At 35.7% G+C, this 14,227-nt stretch overlaps 1 protein-coding gene across 1 annotated transcript in view; it reads left to right on the forward strand.

Moving 5' to 3' along the window:
- Window positions 1-5,587: 5,587 nt before the first annotated feature.
- Window positions 5,588-14,227, forward strand: part of LOC107722865 (adenylate cyclase type 5-like) — a gene marked incomplete at its 5' end in the record, with an annotated part of 29,250 nt that continues 20,610 nt past the window's right edge. The window contains 3 exons of the mRNA XM_016531359.1: window positions 5,588-5,777; window positions 6,631-6,752; window positions 14,051-14,162. Of these exons, the coding sequence (XP_016386845.1) occupies window positions 5,588-5,777; window positions 6,631-6,752; window positions 14,051-14,162 (424 nt within the window). The remainder of the gene's footprint in view (window positions 5,778-6,630; window positions 6,753-14,050; window positions 14,163-14,227) is intronic.

Below are 14,227 nucleotides of genomic sequence, written 5' to 3' on the forward strand. Positions count from 1 at the left end.
CTCCTCAGCATAAAACCTGAAGAGTGGATGCACCTGTCACCTATTTATACCAATATGCACGGGGAGTGGCTCAGGGATGCAAAATCCACTAGCCAAATTTCATTGGTGTTTTCTCTTAAAATCAGAGAGGATTGGGGCTCCCAAGTGAACCCCCTATGTCGTCACGACATAACGTCTCCGTTCCCTCCTTCAGGGAACGAGGGTTACGTACATAACCGAGACGTTCTTGTTTTAGATTGTATTAAGTCATTGTAATTAGAATGTCAAAGCAACACAATAATTTTTTCTTTTAATGCACACTCTAAAAACTCAAAAGTTGGGAGAAGTCAAAACTATATAGAAAAATTGGTCGTATTAACTTTCAGGTTCCATAAACTCTGAAGTAATCATAATTTATATTTGTGCATCAAGTTCAATAAGCTATCATTTTGCTATCAATTTAAGATTAGTATTAATATTGCACTTTATTATTGTAAAACACTGTTTATCTCTTATTTTGGCATACCTTTTGACCAGACAGGTTGTTGGATTTCTTACAGTTCATCTTCCACTAGCTGGGAATGTGATGTACTTTTTTGTTTAACCAGTCCACAGAGTAACTGTTCTGTTAAAATTTAGTTCCTACAGAGTTTGCCAGGTTAGTGACATCAACTCATTGAAAGATACTCTTGACTGTGGCTGATCACTTTACTTAAGTAGAGGTCGACCGATTCATCGGTTTTGCTGATTAACCGCATTGATAGTTGATTGGCGGAATTATCGGTTATCTGCAAAAATCCATGCCGATAGTTTTCCGTGTTGCGTCCATTGCTGGAGTGGCTGAGAAGGGTCCGCTGCCATTATACAGTACGAGAGCGACCTCTAGAGGCAGAAATCACTGACCGCACGTGTTTGTTTTGACACGTGACACTGCGTGCTGCACAGAGCGGTAAACTTCAAACTCCATTTAAATGCAGCTGACAGAAAATCCTGCCGCGGAACAAAGCACCATTCACATAGTTTTCAATTAAATTACATTATATTTGTCCCAAATCATTGTTAATGTACATAATGACTTCACCCTAGGCTATAAATTATGTTTTGTGCTCTTTCTGTGGCTCTAATACAGTCTGTATGCTTCATATAGAGAGCTGTAATACAGATCGCACTTTCTCTTTCCCTTTGCTCTGTTTTTTTAAACACCGAAACTCATTTATGCCACATTGTTCATTCTTGAAGCAAACTTATTTCCGTTTGGTGATTAAATAATTTTAGACCGCCGCTTTAATTGAACGTGACGCGTCCGGTGATACCTGTGAGGCAGCGCTGCGCTTTTATTTTGATTAGATAATCATGCAGTGTTCTAAAATAGAAGCAAATAGAGTGTGAAAGTACACATACAATATCAATAACCTATGTATGTAATTTTAATGCTATGGCCTTGTGTAGATATTTAAAGATGGCCATCTTTAAGCATGACTGTTGAAATTAAATGGTAATACATAACAGTAAGAGTCCATTTGTAATATTAATGAAAGCTGTAGAAGTATTGTTCCTAGTGTGTTCATTTCAACTTTTACTATTACTAATAGGCTAAATTTTTAAATTTTAAAGTTTCTTCTTTTAACATTAGTAAACTATGAAATAACTTTAATGATAAATATAATAATTAATATTAATGTTTATTCATTTACAAAGCATGGTTCAGTACTGCTATACTGCTTTTAAAAAAATAGTAAAGCACTGTTTTAGTTTTCGTTTAGTATCCATTTTAAAAACTATCGGTTGATTAATCGTATCGGCCAGTGTGGTCCAACCTATCGGTATCGGTAAAATCCACTATCGGTCGACCTCTACTTAACAGTCAGGTGCTTTCTTCTCTGAGCAGGTGTGGACTTTAAACCAAAAGTCAAAACTGAGACTAAGTAAAACATAAGAAAGAAAACGGGTATCATATCATCACCCAAGTATTTTGAGCCTTTGCTTATCTTGTTCGCACTGCTCTGCAAGACCACCATTTCAGAATCCTGGCTATAAGACAGCAGCCAGCTGTTCCAATTCGTAGGGTTTGCATCTGGCATCTGTGGGTTTGCTGCACTGTCTGGCCTTGACAGTGAGGAGTGATTGGCTTCCCTGAGGACCCACGACTGACCCATCCTCTCCTCTCCGACTCATTATGAATATATCGAACAAATGCAGAATATAGCTACATCTGTCAAGGTGGCGGGTTGAATTAGCAATCATCGTGAATAACACATGAGATGAAGCACAAAGGGCTGATTTGAGAAGCGTGATGCATATATTAATCTCTTAAAAATAAAAGAGTGCATACAATTTTTTCCCGCCCCCTGCTCTGATAGCAGTTGGATCCCCCGCATTCCTCTGGCCGAGAAGAAGCACTATTATGTATCCCCTTGGTGACAGAGGTATTCCACCAACTTCCTAATAAGGACATTTTGGAACGTAAAAGGTGAGTGTAATATATTAATCTCTTAAAAATAAAAGAGTGCATAAAATTTTTTTCCGCCCCCTGCTCTGATAGCAGTTGGATCCCCCGCATTCCTCTGGCCGAGAAGAAGCACTATTATGTATCCCCTTGGTGACAGAGGTATTCCACCAACTTCCTAATAAGGACATTTTGGAACGTAAAAGGTGAGTGTATTAATAGAGAAGATTATTGCTTAGGAATATTTGCATTGCAGCGCGTGTGCGTTTCCATGGCACTGGTTGAGTTAATGCACAACTGGCCCAAAGCTCCTGTGCTCGATGCAGCAGACACCCAACACTGCAGCTGCTGCTCCCAGATAATGTTGTAGCCTGATATCACATATTCAATCAGCAGAACCTAAGTGAGCTGAAATGAAATGACTTTCAGGGCCAGTCTCAGCTCTTCATACTCCTTTAGCCTTGATGCTGCAATCGCTGAGGGATGATGAACATCCAGATGTGTTTATTTGGATGTGTGACACAACCAACCTGTCCTTTCTCACACTTTGCTTTTGGTCTCTGTTCACTCGAGTTTTTCATGAGTTCTCTTGTGATTCCTGCATTTCATTTCTGCATTATTTGCCATAAATAGACAGATGGTTCACCAAAAATGTTGAATCTATTTTTTTTTTTTAATTTACGATTTTAATTTACATTATTTAGTTATTGCTATAACACAAAAAATAATCAAACATCTCCTTTCTGCATATTGTAGTTTAAGACACATGTAGTGACATTTATTTAATAAAGTAAAAGATGGCGTGATGGGCCATATTCAAATCTGAGCCCCAGTGGAGGGGAAAATCATTCAGTAGTGACTTTGGTCTGATTTGTACAAAAAGTGATTGTATTGATTGTAGTGATTGTATTTTTCAGTGAAAGTTTCTTCTCTGTGATGCTTCCTTTAGTGTGGTGCCAAGTCCAGGTGGTTCGTTTTTGCGCATGCAGACTGTAATCATTATTGATTAATTGCCCTTCTCCACTCTTGAGTAACCAAAGTTTTTTTTCTTTTTTCCATTTTCTGTGACGTTAGGCACAAAAGCACATTTGATGAAAGTTGACTGTATTCGTTTCTCATTAGATGTCACTGGTGTTTTCATAAAGGCAGAAAAGTAGAAGCGTATTAAAGCTTGCTGTTGGACTTGATCCTTCATGTTTTTTTGGCTTATGGACAGCTGTACACAAGAGTTTTTTAACTTTAAAAAAAAAAATTCAGCTATGATTGGTGCTTTCTAATCACTAAATAAAGCAAAATTTTTACTAACCATTTAAGTAAAGATACAGCATAAAGAGTAAAAATAGAGTTTTGTTATTTAGAGCACCGATTACAGACAGAATTAAGCAAAATAAAGGCATAAGAAAAGCAAAGTTATGTTAACACAGTCCATATTAGGGTGAAGCATCTGGTGCGGCTGTGTTTTGGACCCTGAGGTCATGGCAGAGATATGTCCGCTGAAGTTCAGTCCAGCTCAAGCAAAGATATTATGGGAATGCATCTCGATGCCCCTGATACCAGTGTTTAGAAGGAGTCAAGATGCCCTGTTCCTGACCCCACTTGTGGAAGAGAGGGAGGAGGACTTTTTTAACCCAGATAAATTTAACTGCATTGACACTGAACAGCTTCAGGTTGTTTGGCTAGTCTTTATCATACGTACTATTTTAAGTTTGCAGACTTCCTGGATCTGCTTTCTCTTATTGGAACCACAAACTCATCTTGGACATAACAATGTGAAAATCAAATAAGGCGTGTTCGTGTCTGTGTCTATGTGTTCCCAATTAATTCCATGGAAGCAAAAATACAACCAGATATTCAGGACTGGGGCAACTAAATGTAATAATTTAAGAAAAACTGTGGGGGAAAAACATTGATGAAAATTGGGCCCCCTCAATGTCTACTGTGGTTCTGGGGCCTGCTTTCGTACACCCCAAAAATGAAAATTTGCTGAAAATGAACTCACCCTCAGACCATCCAAGATGTAGATGAGTTTTTTTTTTTCATCGGAACAGATTTGGAGAAATTTAGCATTACATCACTTGCTCACCAATGGATCCTCTGTAGTGAATGGGTGCCGTCAGAATGAGAGTCCAAACAGCTGATAAAAACATCACAATAATCCACATGACTCCAGTCCATCAATGTCTTGTCGAGTGAAAACTTGTTTGTTTCTAACAGTTTTTGACTCTTTTCGCTTGTAAATTGTGCTTGATCTGAGCATATTTCTCTCCTGATTCAGAGACGAGTTTTTCACTGGAGAAAACAATATTGTGGACAGAGGACATGGATTTGTTTCTTACAGACATGCAGCTTTTCACTTCACAAGACATTAATTGATTAATTTATTACTTGTGGATTATTGTAATGTTTTTTTCAGCTGTTTGGACTCTCATTCTGACGGCACCCATTCACTACAGAGGATCCATTGGTGAGCAAGTGATGTAATGCTAAATTTCTCCAAATCTTTTCCAATAAAGAAACAAACTCATCTACGTCTTGGATGGCCTGCGAGTGATACAATTTTAGCAAATTTTCATTTTTGGGCACACTCCTTTAACCCCAATGATTCACTCACTTGTTTAAAACAATTGCATAATAGCTGTTTCACTAAATATGAGTTAAAGCTATATAAAACATCGGCTTACATTCTGAAATGTATCATAAAAATAGTTTGGCAGAAATGTATTACAGTGTGAAACTCCCAGAATGCCAGGGTTGCACAACAGACTCCATTGAGTAAATCATAGATAAACTATTCCAAAAGATTGTCAGCGTAATCTAATGAAACTTTATTGGAGTGCCCTGAGATTGAACATACTGAAAATAAAACATAAATCATGAATTTTACAACAAGCGGAAATCACATGTAGAGGGATAGTTCACCCATGAATGAAAACTGATTCACTCACCCTTATGTCACTTTAAACTTGTATGACTTTTTTGTGAAACACAAAAGAAGATATTTTGGGAGATATCTCAGTATATTTTTTTTTGACCATACAGTGAAATTTAGTAGGGTCCAGTGTTATCTAGATTTAGTAGATTTTGGAATTTTATGTGAACTGTTGTTTTAAGGGAACAACACGTATATCATCAATGTCAATGTTTGGGTCTCAAAAGGTGAAGTTTCATATTCTTTAATGGTGTGTTGTTCTTTCTTTTACAGCTTGTGTCCAATGTCCTGATCTTCTCCTGCACTAATATAGTTGGCGTGTGCACACACTACCCAGCAGAAGGCTCACAGAGGCAAGCCTTCCAGGAGACCAGAGAATGTATTCAAGCCCGTCTGCACTCTCAGAGAGAAAACCAGCAACAGGTGAGAGTCCACCAGATATCATAAGAGCAGATTTTAAATTCTAGTGTCATTCTTTGAGATTTAATGTTCAGTATGAAGATACTCCAGGCACTGATATCGTTTAAAAGTCAAGAGTCAGTTAGATTATTATTGATCAAATAAATGCAGCCTTGGTGAGCATAATAGAAGTCTTTGAAAAACATTTTAAGAATCTTAAATTTGTAAGTAGTACCATAATCAGGTACCCAAAGTACCATGATTAATACTATGGTATTTATTTAAGCACCTGGTAAAGCCATATAAAAATTTTTAGCATGCAACATTCTGTTCAAATGTTTCTTTCTTTCTTTTAGACTCAAATATGTGTGAGGAAATAGCCTCAGATTGCTTGGAATAGAGATGAATGAAAAGTCCTTCAGCTGGAGTCCATTCACATGTCTATTGATTTTCAGTATAGATTTGAAGCTGTGAGAAAACTAGTGCACAGAGACGTAGACGTAGTGCTGATTAATTTGTGAGATTAGAACCACATCCTAGAACAGTACGGAGATTCATAGTGGCACCAAAGGAAAAAATAATGTCAGTTTCTGCAAACAGAAGCCCACTGAGGCCATTCATCATTTTTTTCTGCAGTAATATATATTTTTTTCATATCAAGTGTTTTGAAAATAACCGTATGTTCTCAGTAGTTAAAATAACTATTATCCTGTCACAGTCAGTGTAATATTTGTAATATATGGAATAATGTTTTAGAACAAATATAATTTCCTTCAGTTTTCTCTATTCCTGAGAGTAAGTAACATCTTTCGACACATGGCACTCTTCTCTTTGTTTCTGCTTGTCTTTTCCTTACTATCACTATCATCATTTGCAGGAACGCCTCCTCCTCTCTGTGCTTCCTCGACATGTCGCCATGGAGATGAAAGCCGACATAAATGCCAAACAAGAAGATATGATGTTCCACAAGATCTATATTCAAAAGCATGACAATGTGAGGTAAGAGTGACTCCTCAAATAGCCTGAAAGACAGTAGTAAGTGTTTGCATCTCAAAGCACTTTAAAAGCCTTTTCAGCCCACAGTAATCAAATGCAATTACTTTTGCATATAATTATGTTAGTACTTAGTTAGGTTACGAGATCAGTGCTTTTCGAGTAAGCTGCTCCTATACACACTTACCCTGTTGATAACTGAAAATGAAACCTTACAGGCAAATACAAAATCTGTACCCATTAGCATGTTGCTAAACTAACAACATGATACTGTTACATTATTAGATGTAACATTTTTTGCATTGCGTGAAATATTAGTAGGCTATATTTACATTTGTCAGCATTTCTCTCTGGCCATCTACCATCACAGATGTTTTTTATATATTTATAATTTTTTTATTCATATAATATTGCTTATTTTTGTAATATGTTTTATAATATATTATAATTTTACATTTGTTTTGTAATTTTTTTTTGTTTGTTTTATTTTTGGGTATGCTTTCACCGTAAATTATATATACAAGTATATATTGCCTCAGACTTCAGTGATTTCCTGATAAGAAGCTTACTAGGTTTTGGAACAGAGCTCATAAGTGTGTTATAAATCTGATAAGCGTTAGATATTGCACCCTCTTGTGGCTTAAGAGAAGAAAACACTCGCTCATCTCTTTCTCCAACTGACCATCCGTGTGTCAAGGCAGCTCTTCTGAGCGTCTACAGACACTTTCCCACTGATTGCGTACCGATTTTCACACCACCAGACTAGTTGGATACTCACAATCACAAGAGGCCCTATTAAGTATAGCCTGTTGTTTTACCTCATGTCGGTTTTTAAACACAGCTGTAATCTTATGAAGACTTGAGTTTAAAAGCATGTGGGTCTCAGGTCGATGACATAAGACAACTCGGGAATCCATGTGATGAATTATGATTCTCCACGGTTCTGAATTCTAAATCTGGAGGGTAGAAGATTAACCCAAGAAATAAAACGGTTTGACAGGGGAGTTGTTGGATTTAGCGGCAGAGTGCTAAGGCATGGCTACTGCCTGCCACACCATATTACAGCTAAAACTAGTAAAACTACTATTTTATTTTATTTTTTATTTTGAAAAGCTGCAGTGAAATGTTTTTACATGTAATGATGGCTTTTACGCAGACAATATACATTTTAGACCTGTAGCCACTCTAAACTATTTTAATTATCAAATTGTGAAAAAGGGACCAAAGTGCTATAAATGCATATTCTGGTTTAATGTCTACTTAGCATTTCCAATTTCACTGTTAAATTGGTGTTCGTACTGATAGTGTTTTGCTGTGATCAGAAGTCATTTATTTTCACTGAGAGTACCAAATTTCCGGCAGTGTGATAGTTGTTGATGGAACAAAGTTTAGCAGAGATTTATACAAACTTTATTTTTTAACTTTATGCAACTATCAATAGGAGTACAGTAGGGCTGTGCAATTAATCGCATGCGATTGTCATGCGCATCTCGTCAGTAAAGCCGGTCCCGTGATTAGTAGTAAATCGCCATCACCTGCTTTCAGATGGAACGGCATTCAATACACAGAGCCGTAGTTCACTGACAAGCTAGGCAATATCGCGAGCAGGTGATGGCGATTTACTACTAATCACGGGACCGGCTTTACTGACGAGATGCGCATGACAATCGCATGCGATTAATTGCACAGCCCTAGAGTACAGACAGTGATCCGCCACCTGGTACTGTTCAATACAGCAGCAGCACCTACTAGAAAACAACAGCACAGAGACTCTTTGACCTCCATTGTTTAAATGGCTTGATACTCTCTGCCAGCCCTTTTCTATGATCAAATAGTGGCTAGACTACAGCAACAAAGGGCAACATGAACTTGGGCTTTGTGAGCCAGTGGGCAGCACGACTCCTGGCCCTCTGGGTTGTTGTCTGCTATCGAGGTTCTGTCTCTTATCCTTTTCCAGTAAAGCCCCCACCAAACAAGCTCCATGGTCAGAGGAATTATGTAAGTGTGCAGCCAAGCGGTATCTCGCTAAGTGGAATATTGATAGGTCTGTTACTAGAGGACCCAGTGGTTTAATTGCTGAGGACAGTTATATAACAATGTCTGTGTTTGAATCTTTGCTCCTGAGTGAAACCCACACTATTCTGGAAAGAGAAGGCTGGGAGTTTTGCTCGAGGAATGAACTGATAGTTTGTCTGGTGCGGCACCGGCTAATTTAAACGGTAGTGGACATCAATTAAATTCTGATTTCATATTTTCCTCAGTGGGGACACATTCTAGGCCAGAAACAAGTTTGATGGGCATATCAGTTAGCCCTGAAAAAATAATATTATTTAATTTGATCGTTTACAAATCAGTGTCTAGACCACAATTCTACTGTGTTCTAACTGTGTGACTTAAACTAAGAAAAGCCTGTAAAAATATGGTGCAATGTACTATGCTAATATGAAGGAATTTTCCGTATTGATTTTTCATAGCTTTTTTACCCATATTTTGAATTATGCATTTCATTCTGTTGTGTTTTAGGGTTGAAGGAAATATCTGAAAATGAGCAGGAAAGGTACTGGTAATTTTCAGTGGATTTGCTCACATGCTGCACATTTGAAATGAATTTGATATACTATTAATAGTTTTATGCAACAAGGAAACACTATAGTTGTGACACTCCTTTCACCCCAATGATTCACTCACTTGTTTAAAACAATTGCATAATAGCTGTTTCACTAAATATGAGTTAAAGCTATATAAAACATCAGCTTACATGTTTACATGTTAGCAACATCATTCTGAAATGTATCATAAAAATAGTTTGGCAGAAATGTATTACAGTGTGAAACTCCCAGAACGTGTATTTTAACTTTTTTTCTAAACAATTTTTAAAACTATTTAAATGTGAATTTGAGGACGATTTTTCTTGTTGACTGGGATAAATTTAACCACAGCTATTTTCCTCTATGATTGGCATTACTGGTTTCCAGAAAGCTGACATTCTAGGCAGCTCTGGATTTAATTTAATACTTTGCCTGATGTTTACACACTAAAAACCCCAGATTACCAGCACCTAATAAAGAACCTAGAGTGTGTTCATAATACTCCAGAGGTTGTAATGTGTTTGGATTCTTTTTAAAGAGCTGTCCTGCCATTGTGCCACACTGCAGCGACATTTTTGGTCCAGACTGCAGGGAGCTGATGAATGTCACTTTAAACTTGTATGTATATAAATAGTTTTATGCAACAAGGAAACACTATAGTTGAGTAAAATATTTGACTTTTTTTTATTTATTTCAAATATTTGTTTAATTTGCAATTTTTTACAAATCACTGTCGTGGAGTGAGGCAGATTTGACAGGCTTTTATACAACAGCTTTATATCCAATATCATAATTCAGCAATTGTAGAATCTGTTTGAGCTCCAGGAGTGATGGATCAGGAGGTCAGACCTCTCAAGCAGTGACCCTTGATGGATTTAGGAGGCCATGTTATATAAGCAGGAAGTGTGACTTTGTGCAACATTCCAACCAGGGGCTTTCTTTTTTGGCTGAAGTGGTTTTCATGCTGATGACCAACTACACACTCCATTTATTAAACTTCCTGCCATTTCATTATGTAATTTTCCTGTCAGCACTTCTATTCTAACTCCCAGTATAATTTAGAATGTTCAGAAAGCAGCTACATTTGACCTTAGGGCTGCTGCCACCACAAATACATTAACATTGTTGTTTTGTCCCCATCGACACAATATATATCTCACCAGCTTCTATGAGAATAATCAGCATGCAGCATGCATAATCATTATGCTTAGTATATTTGTAAAAAGAATAGTTATTTATACACTACCGATTAAAATTTTGGGGTTAGAATTTTTTTTTTTTTTTTTAAAGAAATTAATAATTTATTTAACAAGGACAGCATGCATAATCATTATGCTTAGTATATTTGTAAAAGAATAGTTATTTATACACTACCGATTAAAATTTTGGGGTTAGAATGATTTCTTTTTTTTTTTTAAGAAATTAATAATTTATTTAACAAGGATGCATTTAATAGATCAGAAGTGACACTAAAAACATGTAGAATGTTACATGAATGTTCTAATTCAAATGAATGCTGCTCTTTTGAATTTTCTATTCATCAAAAAAATCCTGAAATCTAATAAAAATGTATCATGGTTTCTACAAAAATATTAAGCAGGACAACTGTTTTCAACAATGACAATAAGCAATGTTTAAATGAAGATTACACATTAAAATATATTGAAATAGAAAGCAGACATTTTAAATTGTAATAATATTTTACAGTAGAACTGTTTTTACTGTATTTTTGATCAAATAAATGCAGACTTGAGCATAAGAGACATTCAAAAAATTATTTTAGGGGAGGCCTTTTATTTGAGCTTTTATTTATAGCAACTCTAATAGATCCGTCAGCTATAGAGAAACCTTTGATCTATGACTAATGTAAGGGTTTCCGGATGCTATATTGTATAAGGGAGGGTTTAAATTTAGACTTTGTGGTGTTTGTGTGCTTTTAGTTATTTTTAAAGGTATAGTTCACCCAAAATGCTGTTATGCTGGTTTACATAATAAAATATAAAATAATAGTTTTCATTGAAATAATAAACAAACTGGTGTATATATGATATACTTCATTTTACCTTCCAGGAAACAAAAAGTTATAGGAGAAACCATAGCAAAATTGGCTTACAAACTCTTTTCTTATTATCCATGCAGTCAAAGTGCTTGTTTTAGTTTGATTGACTTAGTTTTGTTGTTAAGACGGCTTCTAAGAGACTCATATACAGTACAGTACAGTCATATGATGCTTTTGTTTTGGTTGTTTTTGATCAGGGCTTTTGTAATAAGATAAAAATGATTCCTGTTTTTCATCTTTGTCAGCTTCAGAAATGGTCTTGTGATGCTCTTTGTTCACTTGATTTACTATGAAAAGGTGGCATCATTAATTCATTATGGCGTATTGACATCGTAGAATAGGAAGTCGGCTAAATACAACAAGAGGATCTGTTGTCCTTTTGTGCATTGAATTGTATCATGTAACCGACAGGGGCCAGTTAAGAGACCCAAATCGATTCCAGTAATTCAAATAATCTAATTTGAATGATTAAATCTGGCAAAAAAATCTATTCTAAAATTTGTAACGCTAGAAAGTGAGAGGACTAAAATCCAATGAAATGCTCAAACAATTTGAGCAAACTTGTCTTAGGATCAATTGCATTTGTGAATAGCTTCAGATTTTATTTACTAGAATTAAAAAAATAAAGTAAATATTTAACTTGTCTGTAGTGCTGTCAAATGATTAATCACGATTAATCGCATCCAAAATAAAAGTTTTTGTTTACATAATATATGTGTGTATACTGTGTATATTTATTATGTATATATAAATACAAACACATGCATGTATATATTTAAGAAAAATGTTGTTTTTACAATAAATGTATTTTTATATAATCTAAAATATAAGATGTAAATATTTACATATACATGTAAATATTTTCATAATATATACTGTATGTGTGTTTATTTATATATACATAATAAATAAACACAGTACACATACATATATTATGTAAAAAACATTTATTTTGGATGCGATTAATCGTTTGACAGCACTACTTGTCTGTGTAACTTGTTTTGCACTACTTGTTCTAAGGACAATTGAAGACAACCTAAAATCTGCATAAAAATATTAATAATATTCATTTTTTTAATGTTTATTATTTAGTATATTTAATAAGTATGTATTTATAATATTATTTTATTTTTAGGGCAACAAATAATGTTTAAATCAGCTGGTTTAGGATGGTTTAGCTGCTATTTTTTAGCTGAAATGGCACTCTGAATTTGAAATACTGAAAAATTGAAGCATTTAATTGAGGTTTGAAGGGTATTTTTGCAAATATGCAGATGGTCTGCAATGTTACAGTTCACACAAAGATTAATTGATTGAAAGCCATTAAGCAGTCAGGCTTTTTTCCAGGGATCCAAGCAGCATGGCAAACATCACATGAGATGAGTGTGTTGATCGAGTACAGCCTGCCTTCTGGGCCCCTTTTAAACATTTCTGCAAATCGTCTTTGATATTGAGTCTGAACTGAGAGGTCACGCTCACCCGGATCCTGGGCTTCAGTCAAACCTGACTGTCTTTCTACTGTCACGTTAGCTTGAGTGTCAGACCAGCCCTGAGCTGTTAGAAATAAAGCTAGATCAATGTCAGCATTGGTAAAAGCTCTGCGGATGAATATTGAATAGGAAAAGTCATTACAGCCCACAAAGTTTTGTTTTGTATTTCATTCAAGGTGCACAAAGTAGAACCATATCTGTTACCGGCTCCCACAGGGGAATATCATGCTTTATTCACTTTCTCGTCTCTGTAGGCCCAAAATTCTCTTAATGTGAATGTCATCTATTGCTAAAGAGAGCACACACTCCCATTCGATCCTGTCTGCTGTGCCATTGGCATGGTAATGGAGCTGTGATGCTGGGATCACATTAGTTAGCTCATATTGTATCTATGTAAAGTCTGCTTCACAAATGGCCAATTGAAATGAATAGCTGTGGGCGAGGGTTTCAATTGTCAGCCAGGTAACCGTGACAACCGTGTAATATAGGTGAATGTGCACTACACTGATGTGTGGGGATGAGAGTCTGGGATGATTAACAAGAATGACCATATACACACTATATAGGTCTATCTGTCTATCTATCGGTCTATCTGTATCTGTATCTGTATCTATCTATCTATCTATCTGTCTATCTGTCTGTCTGTCTATATCAAATTATTTATTGGGTTTGATAATATTCTGTGATAAATGGCATTTGAAATATTTTTGGAATATAATGGGCAAGTTTGTTATTAAGACTACTTGTATTATTAGTATTGTATCCTAACTACAATTAATTTAGTATTTCATAATAATATTTTTTAATGTTTATTGCATTATTTGACTAAATTAGATTTTGAGATTTATACAAGAAATATTTAAATATTTTATTTTATTTTTACTTTTAAGATTTATCATCTTTTTAAGTAATAATTAGTCATATTAAGAAGGATTTAAAGGACATGGACAAGAGTAAAACAATAAGATCTGTACATAAAATACATTTGAAAAGTAACAAAAATAAATGATGGTGATAGCATGGTAAAAAAAAATTACAAATGTTTCAAGACAAATCTGTTGAGACCTTCGTATAACAATAAGAAAAACATTGAAATCTGTTATTAAAAATTGAAGTGCCCATAACTGATGAAACCTCCAACTGATATTTCTCTCTCTCTCTCTGCAGTATCCTCTTTGCCGACATCGAGGGCTTCACCAGTCTGGCTTCACAGTGCACGGCCCAGGAGTTAGTGATGACCCTCAACGAGCTCTTCGCACGATTCGACAAACTGGCCGCCGTAAGTGTCCGCACAACAGCCCACGCCCTCAGCCGAACAGCTTTTTTTGTCGAAACACGATGGCA

The sequence above is a fragment of the Sinocyclocheilus rhinocerous genome, unplaced genomic scaffold, assembly GCF_001515625.1.
Source record: "Sinocyclocheilus rhinocerous isolate Xijiao unplaced genomic scaffold, SAMN03320098_v1.1 scaffold2529, whole genome shotgun sequence".
NCBI classification, from domain to species: domain Eukaryota; kingdom Metazoa; phylum Chordata; class Actinopteri; order Cypriniformes; family Cyprinidae; genus Sinocyclocheilus; species Sinocyclocheilus rhinocerous.